This window comes from Cetorhinus maximus, chromosome 6 (genome assembly GCF_964194155.1).
Source record: "Cetorhinus maximus chromosome 6, sCetMax3.hap1.1, whole genome shotgun sequence".
In the NCBI taxonomy this organism is placed as follows: domain Eukaryota; kingdom Metazoa; phylum Chordata; class Chondrichthyes; order Lamniformes; family Cetorhinidae; genus Cetorhinus; species Cetorhinus maximus.
In genome coordinates this window covers 35794649-35811117 of record NC_135884.1, presented here as the reverse complement: position 1 = coordinate 35811117, position 16469 = coordinate 35794649, and the positions used below count along the sequence as shown (strand labels likewise).

Here is a 16469-nt window from a genome sequence, read left to right as displayed (position 1 = left end):
TATTCCAGTAATAACTGTAAATCAGGAGGTGAAAGGGAGAGAGGAACTTGGTGAAATTACAATCACTAGGGAAGCGGTACTGAGCAAATTGAGGGAGCTGCGGGCTGACAAGTCTCGATGAGTCCTGATGGACTTCATCCTTGGGCCTTAAAAAAGGTGGCGAATGAGGTAGTAGATGTGTTGGTGTTAATTTTCCAAAATTCCCTAGATTCTGGAAAGGTGCCATCAGACTGGAAAGTAGCACTTATAACCCTTCTATTCAAGAAGAAAGGGAGGCAGAAAACAGGAAACCGTAGGCCTGTTAGCTTGATGTCTGTTGTGGGGAAGGTGTTAGAATTGACCATTAAGGAGTTATAACTGGACACTTAGAAAAACTCAAGGTAATCATGAAGAGTTAGCATGGTTTTGTGAAAGGGAAATGATGTTTAACCAATTTATTGGAGTTCTTTCAAGGAATAACATGTGCTGTGGATCAAGGGGAGCCTGTAGATGTACTGTACTTGGATTTCCAGAAGGCATTTGATAAGGTGCCATATCAAAGGTTATTGCGGAAAATAAAAGCTCATGGTGGAGGGGGTAACTTATTAGAATCGATAAAAGATTGGCTGGCTGGCAGAAAACAGAGAGTATGCATAAATGGGTCTTTTTTTGATTGGCAGAATGTGACGAGTGGAGCCCCGTAGGGGTCTGTGCTGGGGGCTCAACTTTTAACAATTTATATCAATGACTTAGATGAGGGGTGCGAAGGCATGGTAACTAAATTTGCAGATGGCACAAAGCTAGGTAGTAAAGTATGTTGTGAAGATGACATAAGTAGGCTGCAGACAGATATAGATAGGTTGAGTGAGTGGACAAAAATCTAGTAGAGGGAGTGTAGTGTGGGAAAATGTGAAGTTGTTTACTTTGGCGGGAAGAATAAAAAAGCAGAGTAGTAATTAAATGGAGAATGACGGCAGAATTCTGAGGTGCAGAGGGATCTAGGTGTTCTAGTACATGAGTCACAAAAACTTAGTATGCAGGTACAGCAAGTAATTAGAAGGCAAATGGAATACCATCCTTTATTATGGAAGGAATTGAACATAAAAGTAAGGATGTTATGCTTATGTTATGCAGGGCATTGGTGAGACCACATCTCGAATGCTGTGTGCAGTTTTGGTCTCCTTATTTAAGGATGAATGTAAGTACATTGGAGATGGTTCAGAGGAGGCTTACTAGATTGATACCTGGAATGAACGGGTTGTCTTATGAGGAAAGGTTGGACAGACTGGGTCTGCTTCCACTTGAGTTTAGAAGAATGACGGGCGACTTGATTAAAGTATATAAGATCCTGAACGGTCTCAACAAGCTGGACATAGAAAGGATGTTTCCTTTTGTGGGTGAGTTCAGAACTAGGGGGCACTGCTTTAAAATTAGGTGTTGCCCTTTTAGGACAGAGATGAGGAGAAACTTTTTCTCTGAGGGTTGTGCGACTTTGAAACTCTGTGTTCAGAAGGTGGTGGATGCAGGGTCATTGAGCTTTTTAAGGCGGAGGTGGATAGATTCTTGTTAGTCAAGGGAATCAAAGGTTATTGGAGGAAAATGGCAATGTGGAATTTGAAACACAAGCAGATCAGCCATGACTTTATTGAATGGCAGTGCAGGCTCGAGGGGCCCAATGGCCTATTTCTGCTCCTTTTTTGTATGTTCATAATCCAGAGGCCCAGGCTAATGCCCTGGTGGCATGGGTTCAAATCCCACCATAGCAGATGGTGAAATTTAAATTCAGTTAATTAATCTGGAATTGAAAACTAGCCTCAGTAATGGTGACCATGAATCTATCATGGATTGTCGTAAAAACCCTATCTAGCTCATTAATGTGCTTTAGGGAAGGGGATCTGTCATACCTGATCTGACCTACACGTGACTCCAGACCCACGGCAACGTGGTTAACTCTTAAATGCCCTCTGAAATGGCCTAGCAAGACCACTCAGTTCAAGAAGGAGGCTCACCACCACCTTCTCTGGGGCAATTGGAGATGGGCAACAAATGCTACATCTTATGAAAGAATGAAAAAAAAATGTTATAATCATGGAGTGATGTTAAATGATTAATCAGTAGATTTTTTAAAGCTAATTTCTTTAAAAAAAAATTTAACAAAACCTTTTTTCAGAATATTTTAGCTTCTACCTTCACCCTTTGTATATTTCTCAATCTTTAATTTGCCTTATGTAAAAATTTTTAGAAGTTAGTTTATTTCTGTGTTTTTTGGTTCCTGTTCACCTGTGAAAATCCATTAACGTGATTGGTTGCTTGGACAGCTTCATGATATCACTGCTGCTCTTTGCTGCGCATGCCCAGTAAAGAACACTGCAGTCAGTTGCAGCACCACTTCACAGCGATAGAGTTGAAATTCTCATCAGAGAGATTACTAATACCTTACTTTGTGGAGTGCGTCCTTGCTTCACTGCTAACTGCAAAATCTGGCCCATAATCACCCTACATTGATCATTTTATAACACCAGCAATTCAACCAGCCCCAATGATCTCTTTGAGTATGTTGGTCTGTTGTTCTATTACATGTTATCAAGAAAATTTAGTCTGATTTAGAGTGGAGAGAATGGTGGCATGTAGTTGTAGATTTCAAGACTGGGAAAATTGAGAAATACCCTAATGGAAAAGTAGGAACCGACGTGTCACCTTTCCCTTGTTAAAAAAAATTCTCTGACCTATATCAAATGATCGATTATTTGAGGTAGAAGCACTGCAGAGTACCTCTATAACGGTAAATCTATTAATATATATGCTTCAGTTCTGATAGCTCATTTTTGCTCAGGCTAGTACCAAAAGTAAAGTATCAGAAGCAAGCATAATTAGGCCATTTAATTAGTATTGTAAAACAAGGCAATGTTGTTTTGTTTCCAGCTAGTTACAAAAGCAAAGATAGATATTATGTTTTTTGGCTCTGCCATCGATGGCAAAGCAAACATTTTGAATTTCAGCAAGGTGACCTCACACACTTTCTTTCAGATATTTTTGTTATAGTGAATTACAGAATAAATATCATTTATTAGCTTCTGTATCGAGGAATAGAGCTTTTGTAATGGCCACTCTTGTCATTTGTGTTTATCTGACCGCAGTTATTTCATGCATGAACAGAAATTTCAGATTTCAAGAAGGTTCAATAATTTCCCCAAAGCCTTACACTAAATGAAGCATAAAAATAAGGTTACAGCACCACCAAGTGGTAAGTGGAAACTCTAGTAGTGATATGTGCGGGCAAAATATAGGGCGTCATTTAGATTTTCAGTTCGGCGGAGTGTGCAGCCGACTCGGCTGCGCGCCCACCAAACTGTCAAAGGCCTATTAAGGCCATTTAAATAGTCATTAACTCAATTAAATGAGCTGCCCGTCCAACCTTAAGGTTGGCGGGCAGGCGAAGAACCCAGGCGGCCTCCGCATTTTTCATGAAACATCATCCACGGGCGAGATGAGGTTTCATGAAGCATTTTAAAATGTAATAAATATTTTCTACATCAATTCTTTGACGTGTCCCAGCTCATGTGACAGTGTCACACGAGGGGACATGTTTCAAAAGTTTTTCCTTCCTTTATTTAAACTTACACATGTCAAACGGATCTTCCTGAGGCACCTTCGTGCCTCAGGGAGATCTCTACGCTCGAAAGAGCGCAGGGAACCACCCAGGGTATCTCTCCGCCTGCACAGGGAGCGCACAGTGCTTCCGGGCACGTGCGCATGACGGGTGGGCCTTAATTGGCCCGCCCACCTAAAATGGCAGCGCATCCCCGATGGGAGGCGCCGATCGGGTTCGCACCCGCCCCCGCCCAACCCTGCCTGACGGAGGAAATATTTTTCCCATAGTTAAATTCAAAAGGACCTTTAGTACTATATAATTCAAAATTATGGGTGGAATCTTACCAGCTCCCACACTGCCCCCACCACCAACAGGATTCGTGGTGGGCAGGGGCAGGAGATATGGCCGGGAGCAAAAAATTGGTTTCCTGACATCTGGAGCCAGCCAGGATCGTCCTTTCCCAACGTACATGGCAGGTTGATGGTGGGTCAGGTCTCCCACTGAAGCTCAGTGGGAATCCACTATACACCTCATGCATGCTCATTAAACCACCCAGAGACTGGAACCGTGTGCCCTGCCAAACGTTTCACCCCACCAATGGGGATTCACACCATTCTGTAACCTGAATGGGCATTTGTGGTGTGCACCCGGCAACAGAGAATTTTAAAGTACTTGCCTGAAGTTGAAGCTGGCTGCACAACTGGAACTGTCCACAGGTATGGTGCGCGCAGAAGATACGAAGTTGGGGGTAATGGGTCCAGAGGAGAAGGGGGGATAGAGGAGAACAAAGGGGGGTTCTGGAGGAGAACCAGAGGTGGGATCCAGAAGAGAACAAGCTGGAGTTTGGATGAGAACAGGGTGGGAGTTTGGATGGAGTGAGTGGGGAAGGAAAGCATGAAGGGGACGGGGAGAGAGAGAGGTGGGGTGGGGCCAGAGTGCTTCACAGTGAGGGGCCAGTTGATTCAACATTCAAATCCTGAGGGGAGAACTGGGGGCGCTGGTGATATGAGAGGACGGTGACTGATAGGGGGAAGCGGGACACAGTAGGGTGGGAGAAGGTATGGCAGGTATAGTTCTCATCGGGAGGGGGTGTCATTGATGGGGACAAGGATAGCAACACAGATTGTGACACAGATTGTGGGAGTGGGGAGGATCAGGGTGGGCATAGAAACCCTGATTTGGGTGGGCTGAGTGGGGAGGGAAGGCATGTCCAAATTAACAGTGATAGGGTCCAGGGTGATGCAGGGAGGCTCAAAGGTTATTGAGGGGAAAGCGAAAGTGATACTGGGGGGGTCGACAATGATTAGGGGAAGTTGGTGGGTGACAGGGGAGGGTGAAACATGGTAGAGACAGTTTGAAATGAAACATGCACCATCCTGAGACAGAGCCAGCTCCAGATCAAGGCAATGCCCTTGATGTCCTACTGCATAACATCGAAGTTGGGGGACGGTCTGCTCAGGTGGGTGGAGCTGAAGGTCAGCACAAATGGGCAACTAAAGGAAAATCATAATAAACGTGGAAAATGTAGGAAAGCTTTCTCATTTGCTATTCCTCACTATTTGGTGAAGGCCACACGGCAGCAGGTCTGGCACAGAGGATTCTCACAACAGGATCCGAGCAAGGTATGGAGCTGCCATTCACCCTGAGCCACTGGCTATCAGCTCCAGGCAGAGTTAGGGAAAGAGTGGGGGAAGGGAGGGAGGAGAATGCTTACAAGGGGCATGCGGTGAATGGCAACCAAATCGCGTCTGCAAACCTCCATCCTCCCGGGGGAATGGACCTGCCCGACAAAGGCTCATGCGGTCAGTCTTTCCATTGTGACACGGTCTGTCCATAGAGTTTTGAGGGCAGTGGACGCAAGAGGAATCATGCGGGTGGAAGGCCTCTCACATGGCAGTCATCACCCTTGTTTAAGAGCGATGTTTCCATGCACATCCATGTATTAGGGGGAAGAAGATCCATCCTTGGTTCCCCCTGCATGCGACTATTAAAACCAAGAGCAGCAAGAATGAATGTAGAAGACTTCCAAATAGTGCAACAGAACATATACTTGGGAGTGCAGAAACTATTTACAATGATTCAAAACCCTTGCCAACACAGTTCATTCATACTTTTTAATTTTTCTTACTCTACCGCTACATCGAGGTGCTTCCCCGACATCTGCAACAGAGGTGGAAGCAGCCTGCTGACTACCATGCTCTTTTGTCTGTGATGACTTCAGCAGGCATCCTCTGGAGGGCCCTGGCCTGCTTTGGGTCTCCTGCTCAGGAGCAAGTGCACCCTCCTCGGCCTGAGCAGCAACAGCTGCTATGGTCACCGGAAGAGGGGAGTGGGAATGCCTGAATACTCTTGGAGATTCCTGGGTCGATGCCCCCAGGCTGTCTACCTGATGCTTCTCCTCTCTTTGGGAGCCTGAGGGCACCCGCCTCCCAATTCCTTGAGGAGAAGGGGCACCTGGAGGGAAGTCGAGATGCCCCATACTCCTCGTGTGCAGCCACTGTGAAAGTTCACCCATGGCTACAGTGACAGAGTGCAGGTCTGAGCACATCTCCAGCAGAAACTGGGTTCTCCATGGCATCTGTCATCGTCCCCATGGAGGCTTCGATGCACTCGCATGTCGGAGCTCCTACATCAGAGATCATGCAGACGGACTCCTCCGCCTCTCGTGCTGCTCTGTTGAGGGCCCTTGACACATCTGCCTGATGTTACCCTGCGTTTCATTGATACTGCAGCATCCTCTCCATAATTGCTTCCAGAGGCTCATCATCTGACTCAGACTGAGTGCCAGAGACCTTGGCTGTCACTGCCTCCTCCTGCTGTGGACATGTGTATGCTCGATGACTACCAGAGTGTGAGCCCGAGCCTAAACTAGATACATGAGCCACCGAGGTGTGTGTCCCTGGGCTAGTGGAGGGTTCAGGTGAATACTGTGATGGCTGTACAGTTGAGAAGTTGCCCTCGTCCTCTTCCACGGTCTCCTGCAGGCTGGGGCTGACTTCAGGAGTGGGAGCTGGCCTCGCCCTCTTCCTGCTGGCATCTAGAATGGAGAGAGGAAGAAAGGATTGACTGCCTAGGCTGGCTGAAACTTGGCACTCATCAATCACCTTGATTTTCTGAGGTTGTCTGGATAATGCATGCTTCTTCACCAAATGGCTGGGGGACCCTGACCTTGCCATTGGCACAGGCATGGTCACGGTCCTCCCCTGCCAGCTCAGCAGCCTGCTGTTCAAATTGTGAGAGGGGCCGGAGCTCACGTAATGTCCCTCCCATTTTCTCTCTCTCCCTCCTGTTGTGGGCCACCATCTTCTGCATAAAGATGGATAGATGGATTGTGAGAACGTATGATGAAAGAGCAGGTCACAGGCCGTTACTTCTGTGGCTGCTAACTGACCTCGTGCCTCTCCAAAGTCCATCCACCATGTGCATGGCACAGGTGAAGCAGTCCATGTCCAAATGCAGCAAGATCTGGACAATATCCAGGCTTGGACTGACAAATGGAAAATAACATTCATGCCACTCAAGTGACAGGCAATGACCATCTCCAACAAGAAAGAATCTAACCATCGCCCTTTGACATTCAATGGCATTACCATCACTGAATCCCCCACTATCAACATCCAGGGGATTGCCATTGACCAGAAACTGAATTGAACTAGCCACAAAATTCTGTGGCTACAAGAGCAGGTCAGAGGCTAGGAATCTTGTGGCGAGTAACTCATCTCATGACTTCCCAAAGCATGTCCACCATCCCACAAGGCACAAGTCAGGAGTGTGATGAAAAAGTCTCCATTTGCCTGGATGAGTGCAACTCCAACAGCACTCAAGAAGCTTGATACCATCCATGACAAAGCAGCCTGCTTATTTGACACCCTATCCAGAAACATTCACTCCCTCCACCACCGACGCACAGTGACAGCAGTGTGTACCATCTATAAGATGCACTGCAGGAACTCACCAGGGCTCTTTAGACAGCACCTTCCAAATCCATGACCACTACCATCTAGAAGGATAAGGGCAGCAGATAGATGGGAACACCACCACCTGGAAGTTCCCCTCCAGGCCAAACACATTCTGATTTAGAAATATGTCGTCGCTCCTTCACTGTCGCTGGGTCAAAATCCTGGAACTCCCTTCCTAACAGCACTGTGGGTGTCCTACACCACATGGACTGCAGTGGTTCAAGAAGCCAACTCACCACCACCTTCTCATGAGCAATTGGAAATTGAATTTTGGCACTAATTGCTAAAGGAATAGAGTATAAAAATAGGGAAGTGTTGTTGCAATGTACAATGCATTGGTGAGACCGCACCTGGAGTACTGTGCACAGTTTTGGTCCCCTCACTTGAGGAAGGATGTAGTTGCATTGGAGGCGGTTCAAAGGAGGTTCACTGGATTGATTTCAGAGATGTGGGGCTTGTCTAATGAGGAGAGATTGAGCAGATTAGGCCTATACTCACCAGAGTTTAGAAAGATGAGAGGAGATCTAATTGAGGTATATAAGATGCTAAAGGGGATAGACAAAGTAGACGTGGAGTCGATGTTTCCCCTTGTGGGGCATTCTTTGTTTTATGCTAAGGGGTGGTAGATTTAAATCAGAGATGAGGAGAAATAACTTTTCTCAAAGGGTCGTGAATCCGTGGAATTCACTACCTCAGAGTGCAGTGGATCCCGGGACACTGAATAAATTTAAGGAGGAGATAGACATATTTTTAATTAGTAACAGTTTGAAAGGTTATGGGGATAGGGCAGGAAATTGGAGTTGAGGCCAAAATGAGATCAGCCATGGTCGTATTGAATGGCGGGGCAGGCTCGAGGGGCTGAATTGCCTACCTCTGCTCCTAGTTCTTATGTTCTTATTAGGGATGGTCAATATATGCTGGTCTAGCCAATGACCCCACATCCCATGAATAGAAAAAAAAGTGAGGAGTGAGATGGAATAGTCTGCAGTTGCCTGGATAAGTGCATCTCCAAGGACACTGGACACCACCCAGGATAAAGCTGCCCACTTGATTGACACTCCATCCAGCACCCTCAACATTCAGTCTCTGCACCACCTGTGCACAGTGGAAAAAGTGCAATGTGTACCATGTACAAGACACACTGCAGCATGTCACCAATGTTCCTTGATCAGCGCCCTCCAACCCTGAAAGCTCTTCCAGCTAGAAAGACAAGGGCAACAGATGCTTGGGAGCAGCAGCACCTTCAAATTCCCCAGCACTCCACCCCATGGCTGTGCCTTCACTGTGGCTGGGTAAAAATGCTGCAGTTCCTGCGCTAACAGCACAGCACAACACATGAACTGCAGGGGTTCCATAAGGCAGCACCTTGTCAAGGACATTTAGGGATGGACCAGAGAAATGGTGACCTTGCCAGTAACGTCCAGGTCCCATGAGACAAACATAGATAAGATGAGGTGGGTTGGAAGGGTAGAGGGTTCACTGATCCTCATGGCGCAGATTAAATCATTGACGGTTTTCCTGCACTGCAGTGCGGTCTTCCTCTGCACCACATGGATGCTGGCCGCCCTGGCTACCTCTTCTCAGGCCGCAGTGGTCAGCTGGGATGGTCTCCTGCAGCCATTCCTGGGGAAGAGGACGTCCTGCCTTTCTTGCACCACCACCAGTAGATGCTTGAGGGATGAGTCGCTGAAGCTGGGAGCCACGGCTTGCTACCTTCTCCTGCTCATCCTTTCCTTCTTCCCAATATTGAAGGGCTTTTAAATATGGTGCCCGGACATGTCGGTGGGCTGTCCGACTTCCTGCCCGCCCCGCCACGAGACCCGATGTGGAACATGCGCCTGCATAATTAACAAGGGGGAATTGCACGATTCCGCACAAAAGCCTGCCCTGCTCCACAACGGGAATTACTCCCACTTCCTCATCCCGCCACAGAACTTAAGGCGGTAGGGGAAGACTCCACCCTATATTTGTGATTTAACCTTGTAAAAATGAATTTTCTTAAAGGTTCTATTTTTGACCCATCTAGTATTGAATTAAAAATTTCTAGTTACCCGCCAAAAATAATTGGAAAAAGTTGCAACAACAAAAAATTGCATTTATAAAGCGCCTTTAACATAATAAAAGATCCCAAAGCTCTTCACAGGAGCATAATCAAATAAAATTTGAACTGAAACACATAAGGAGATTTCGGGACAGGTGACCAAAATCTTGGGAAAAAGGTTTGGGTTTAAGGAGTGTCTTAAAGAGAGGTGGTGAGGTTTAAGGAGGGAATTCCAGAGCTTAGTGCATTACAATAACAAATGTTTAGAATTTCAAATCAAAACCTTATTGTTAAGGCTTTTAATGTCTCCAATTATTATGAGGAAATACAGAAGTATTTATGTCTGCTTGGATTGCAAATTAAACACAAGTTGACCATTTAATTGCAATTTGGACATCAATGTCAAGGTTGCCATTTATTGTGTATCCTTAGTTGCCTTTTTAAAATACTACAGTCCATGTGATCAAGGTACTCTCTCAATGCTCTTAAGTAGGAAGTTTCAGATTTTTGGCCCAACAACATTGAAGGAATATGTGTCCAGGGGAAAACACTGGGTGACTTGGAGGACAACTTGGAGGTAATCATGTTCCCATATGTCTGCTGCCCTTTTCCAATGTGGAGGGAGGTTTGGGAGTTACTGCAGAAGATGCCTGGTTGAGTTGCGGCACTGCATCCCATGTACATTAAGCTGCTGCAGCCATGGTATTCCAGTGCTTCTCCTATCCAGGCACCTGGAGCTGAGCCACTCACTACAGAATAGCAAACCTCTGACCTGTTCTACACATGATTTATATTGGCTTATTAGTTTATAAATAAATATATTTTACAAGCACTTCACTGGCTGCTGATTGATGGTAAGAATTGACTGAATACTTGGAATAAATTCTCTTTTCCACTTTTCTTGTGTGGAATAATTTGCCTTTTTAATTTGATTGCCAGGTCTTCTGATAAGAATCTTTTTAAAAGAAAACCTCTGTCCTTTGAGATAGGGAGTTGTGGTATATTCATATCTTCCCATTTATTTATTTTTCTATGTGAATTATAGGTCATGTTTTTCTTCCCTTTGCATAAAACTGGTGCAGAACTGTCTTGTTCTAAATATTATGAAGCAACGTCTTTAACTAATTTCGTTTGAAAAGTAATGAGTTTTCTCACATCAAGCCACTGGAGAAATTGTGCAATTAGAAATTGAATAAACTCATCTTGCTATAACTCAACCCAGGACAAGGACTATGGAATTTTATATTTATTCTTTTATATTATGTAAGTCCTTTAGGAGGACCAGTCTTTAGATTTGCTTGCTTGATTAAAAATGAAGTATCAGTTTAAAAGAATCTTTGCGTGTCAATACCTAACACATGTCCCTGACTTTTACAGCCAGCCAATCAAGGCCATCACTACCAGAATGAAATGCTTCTGACTCTGTCTCAGAAAAAAATGAATCCACTTCTTCTTTCAAACCCACGGTAAGCACAGATAATGATTGTACATTTCAGGTTTTTCATTAATACTATCAAAGTTTCATCTTAATGTGTTGCAGCATTCATGCTGATCTCTCAATTAGTTTTACACTCCTACCAAAATTTGCCTCTGCAATCTTTTCACATTTTCAACCCATCTCAGGATTAGACTAGTTTGTTCATTAAAAAAAACCCACAAAGATAAGGTTGTTAAACATGATTCTGATGTTTTGATGTTGGAATATCAGCCATGTGATGTATTTCTTTACCAAGAGTTATTATAAACTCCTCCCTTGGAATCCCTCTTCCCTTTTATTAACCAGATGTTAGTATGAATATGTTTCTATCCTTAATCCTTTGAGGAATGGTAGCACTATTTTGGGTTTATGGTTTCATTGTTGTTTTACCTTTAGGATTAGGAGGAAATTTCACAGTTATTGAGTTTTCTTACCATAATCTGTCTGCTTTATATCTTTAAACAAAACTTTACAAAAAAAGTAATCTGGTGTTTTATTTGTCTTCTACCCACTTCAGCTTCAATGAACATGTAATCTGGCATTGCTCTCTAGTGTTTGGACACTTTCATAGAGGAAAATCACACCAAACACATGCTTTATTAAACAGTCCCAAAATGCAGGAAGGATATTTTAGTCAGATCGGCACTATAACATGGGCACACCATCAGTTGAACCAGACAGGCTTCATGCCACCAGAAATGGTCAAGTTGAGATAGCCCATTCCTACGTACCTTCCACTTCCTCAACTGCAGCTATTACCAAGAGTGCAGCTGACTAAGCATCATCTGTGAATACAACGAAAATAAACTTAGGGTGTGCACCCAGAATCTGCTCATTTTTCTGTCTCATTTCATCAGTGTTCATGCAGGTGACTGTAAACTACCAGTGAACTCCAAATGCAACACTTTTTGTAATTGAATAATGTATTGCTGAAGAAAGAGACGTGCTATCGAAGCTTTTTGCCTTGCACTCATCAGGACAGTTTGTAAGAATACCAAAAGTGAAGGCAACAACAATTTATACTGCGTGAAAAGAGAGTACTGATTGGCTGACAAGTGGACTTTAATTGGTAGAGGCATTGCTATGGAGAATGCACCCATTCCCTGGTTCATTCCACATGGCAATGCCTTGACCAATCAGAGTCGACCTGTCTGGTTTGAATTTGAACAAAAGCTTGGCAGTTATGTGTTCCCGGTGCATTCTCCATGTCAATGCCTCTACCAATCAGAGTCCACTTGCCAACTAATTAGCACTCTCCTTTCATGCAGTATAAATTGTTGTAACCTTTATACTGGCATTCTTGTCAATTGTCCTGATGAGTGCAAGATGAAAAGCTTCAACAGTATATCCCTTTTTTTCAGCAATACTCAAATTCTGTACTACCAAGTGACTAACTAAACAATGATTGAATATCTGGCATGCTTGAGAAGATGGTTTACACACTCACAATATCTGTATGCCCAGGTGAAATAGGCTCAGTCCTTTTGCAAATATTTATTTGTTTAAGAATTAATATTATTTCTTCTCTCTAAACTGTAATTAAGAAGCTGTGTAAACAGTTTTCTTTATTCCTTCATTTGATCTGGCTGTTGCTGGCATAAATGGAATTTGTTGCCCATCCTTAATTGCCCTTGAACTGAGTAGTTTGCTAAGCCATTTCGGGATGCAGTTAAGAGTGAACCACATTGCTATGGGTCTAGAGTCACACATAGGCTAGTCCAGTTGAGGATGTCAGATTTCCTTCTCCAAATGACATTAGTGAACCAGATGGGTTTTTACAACAATCAATGATTGTCATGGTCACCATTCCTGAGACTAGCTTTGTATTCCAAATTAATTGTATTTTTGAAATTCCACCAATTGCCATGGCGAGATATTCAACTTCATTTTCAGCACATCTTCTTTGGCTTTGCATTGTTGCCGACAATTCACATCCACTGCCCATTTGTTGTGAGTGTTCAGTCCAATTCAAGCAAGGCATTGTCAGTTGCAGTAGGGCCATCATAAGTTATCATTTACAGGGAGGCAGTGGCATACTGGTATTGTTGCTGACTAGTATTCCAGAGACCCAGAGTAATGCTCTGGGTCCTAGGTTTGAATCCCACCATGGAAGATGGTGAAATTCGAATTCAATAAAAATCTGGAATTAAGTCTGATGATGACCATTGCTGATTATTGTAAAAACCCACCTGGCTCACTAATGTCTGTTAGGGAAGGAAATCTGCTGTCCTTATGTGGTCTGGCCTACATGTAACTCCAGGCCCATGGTAATGTGGTTGACTCTTAAATGCTCTCTGAGCAAGGGCAATTCGGGATGGGCAATAAATGCTGGCTTGGCCAGTGATGCCCACATCCCATTAGCAAATATAACAAAAGAATTTGCTGATGCAGGGACTACTGTTCCTTTTTTGTGTCAATCTGACGATGTAGTTCGTCATGCTCCAGCGTAGAGACTTTGGCAACAAGCACTTCAGTCATACGCAGACTGTTCCCAGTTGTTGAAGTCAATCAGCATGAAATAATATCTCACTTGCATGAATTCTTGTATCTTAGTTTTGGCCATCCAATAGGTCCACTGGCAGCATTAAGCTCTCAGCATCAGGTACAGTGCATTTTTTAGTAGGTGACCATCATCCATCCTAACGACATGGCTGAACTATCGTAGTCGCATTGCTTGAACATTCCCATGATACTTTGAGTTTGAAAGCTGCAGTACCTCAGCTTGAGTGTTGGGGACTCAATGCTGCAAATGGATCCTATGAATTTTTCTCAAGCAAAATAAAAGGAATGAATTCAGTCTGTGCTCCTGCTTTTGATGTGTAGTCCAACACCATACAGCAGACAACTTAGTACACAGGCATTATAAATTTTTAGTCGTGTGGCAATTGAGAGTTTGGGGTTTTTCTATGCTGTTGCCTGAAGCTTTACAAATGCCTCAACAGCACCATAAACAGAAAATGTTTGGGTATAATACTCAGAAAACTACAATCTCTGTTACAGGAATCATCAAGTATTCATTAACCTCATTACATGTTTGTAGTGATGCTTATGTAACGTTTATGATAATTACTACAAGTTTATGTTTTCCACCTGCTGTTAGATCTAGCTGTAGTGACTTAGGGCACAATGGCTAAAATACCAATTGAGCTAAATATTACAGCATAGAATTTGTCTAAAATTGCCTGCATTTTGGGACTATTTAATGAATTCAAGATAAAATTGCATTTGACGTAATCTTTAATATTTTACACTCATTTAGACAATTTACTGTAATATATATATTGATAAAAACAGATCTACTATGTGTCAGATAACTATAATAATATCAACATTTAAAGTGCCATTCACAATGCACCTTGAGCAATCCAAGCAATTTGAAACATACTACAACTTTGATTTAATTGGACAAATGCAAATTCCCATAGAACATTTTGTATAAATTGAGACAAAACAAGCCACCTCCCAGATGTATATATTACAGAAAGAATGACCTAGAGAATCAGTGAGTTCTGAAATACTTTACAAACTGCAAGTGCAGGACCCTAAAGCACTTTGCAGTATTTGGGGGTTTTAGAATTCTGAACTGGAATCTGCCTTCATGCAGAGAAATGATAACATAGTGAATTGGTTAAAAAAATCAACTATTTATTTAACTTGTCTTTAATATAAATGGACATTTTCATTTTTACATTATTTCAAAATAGATCAGTTATCTTCACTAGTTCCAATTCATAAAATGCATTAACTTCTATCAAAAGTTTGTCAATAACCTTCACTGGAATGATTCTCCAAAAGGTCAGCCTCTGAAGTAGCCCACGAGCCACACTTCTTTCCTTATTGCAAATTGTGGCATTCATTTTCCCAGGCACAGTTATGCGTTCTTCAAGAATATATTCATCCTATATTTTGAATGCAAAAAATCATCGATGTCGACACTGACATTGCATTTTTAAAAATATTTTTTAATCAGACGATGCTCATCATAAAAACTGCTGTCCAAGAAATTAACCACTCTGGTTTCAAAATTAGCAAAAAAATGATAAAATTGGAAGAATGACATTTTATAGATTTATAATGTATATTATATACATTGCATACATATTCTTATTTATACATAGCGCATTACATATGTACAAGTCATCTCATATTTGAAAATAAATTTATTTCCAATATCTGAGGATCCTCCCTGATAATTTTTTGTGCTTATCAGGGTAGTGGCATTAGTGCTGGGAATGGAAATTTTCCCATTTCAGTTACTCAGTACTAGTGTCAAGCACTTCCAGATCAGTTGCAACACTGTTGAATGCAGTGTGCACCTATATCTATTCCCAACAACATGCCTCAACCTCAGGAGAGTACCCTCTATTTGTTTTCTTTTGCCACAAAATCTCACTCAGAGTGAGGTTTCCAATTGGATCTGAATTAGGAGGTAGGTCTGTTCTGAAAGACACACACATTTCACATAGAGAATGGAAACCAGTAGGCCACATCTCTGATCATGTACTTTCAAGGCTTAATTCAGCCACCCTCCTCAAATCATTCAGCTTCCTAAGACTCCAGATTTCTGATTATTAGTATTTCTTTGTGTTGCACTAATTGAAGCATTTTGACATCCAAAACTCGTTGGAATTTTATTGGGAACAATCTCGATGTCCTTTTGCTTTTAAAGAATCATTGTCGTAATATTTACAGCTTTTATTCATCAATGATGTGAGTTACCTTGTACTTGTGTATAATTTAACCAGTTTTGACACCACTGTGCAATAATTCACACTCATTAACAAAGAACAAGGGGTGCTTTTCAAGTTGCTGAACTGTTTAATTTACAAGATCTGATTGAATTTTGTTTGGAGGGTTTTATCTACCACTGTTTTTCTAACTCAGCAGTAAATGTGTGGTTATCACATCTCGCCGTCAAAATCAAATACAAGCACTTACAGATGACAATAAACTCATGTCATCGTCTGCCCCACCCCCAGTATTATTTCAACAAATCATTTTGCTCATTATGCTTAATTAAATGTCAAAAACCTGTACAGCACACTCTACTTTGGCCTAAACAGTCTCAAATTTTAGCTTCAAACATATAATGAATATGGTCAAAAGATTGGTATGAGGTTAGATGGTAATCCAACACCAACTATTCCTTCCGAGCAACAAGTGCAGGATATAATTCATTCCAGTATTATAAACCTGCCTGCCTATTTTTCAGTCCCATGTTCCGTTGCAGTTTTAAGATCGTAAGAAATAGGAGCAGGAGTAGGCCATTTGGCCCCTCGAGCCTGCTCTACCATTCAATAAGATTTTGGCTGATTTGCTTGTAGCCTTACCTCCACTTTCCTGCCAGCCCACTATAACACTTGACCCCTTTGTAGATCAAAAATCTAAGTCAGCATTGAATATATTCAATAACCCAGCCCC

The 16469-nt window shown here is 42.8% G+C and overlaps 1 protein-coding gene across 1 annotated transcript in view; it reads left to right on the top strand.

Moving 5' to 3' along the window:
* Positions 1–16469, top strand: part of cfap20dc (CFAP20 domain containing) — a 543645-nt gene that overhangs the window by 431278 nt on the left and 95898 nt on the right. Inside the window, exon 14 of the mRNA XM_078543624.1 lies at positions 10949–11037. Within this exon, the coding sequence (XP_078399750.1) occupies positions 10949–11037 (89 nt within the window). The remainder of the gene's footprint in view (positions 1–10948; positions 11038–16469) is intronic.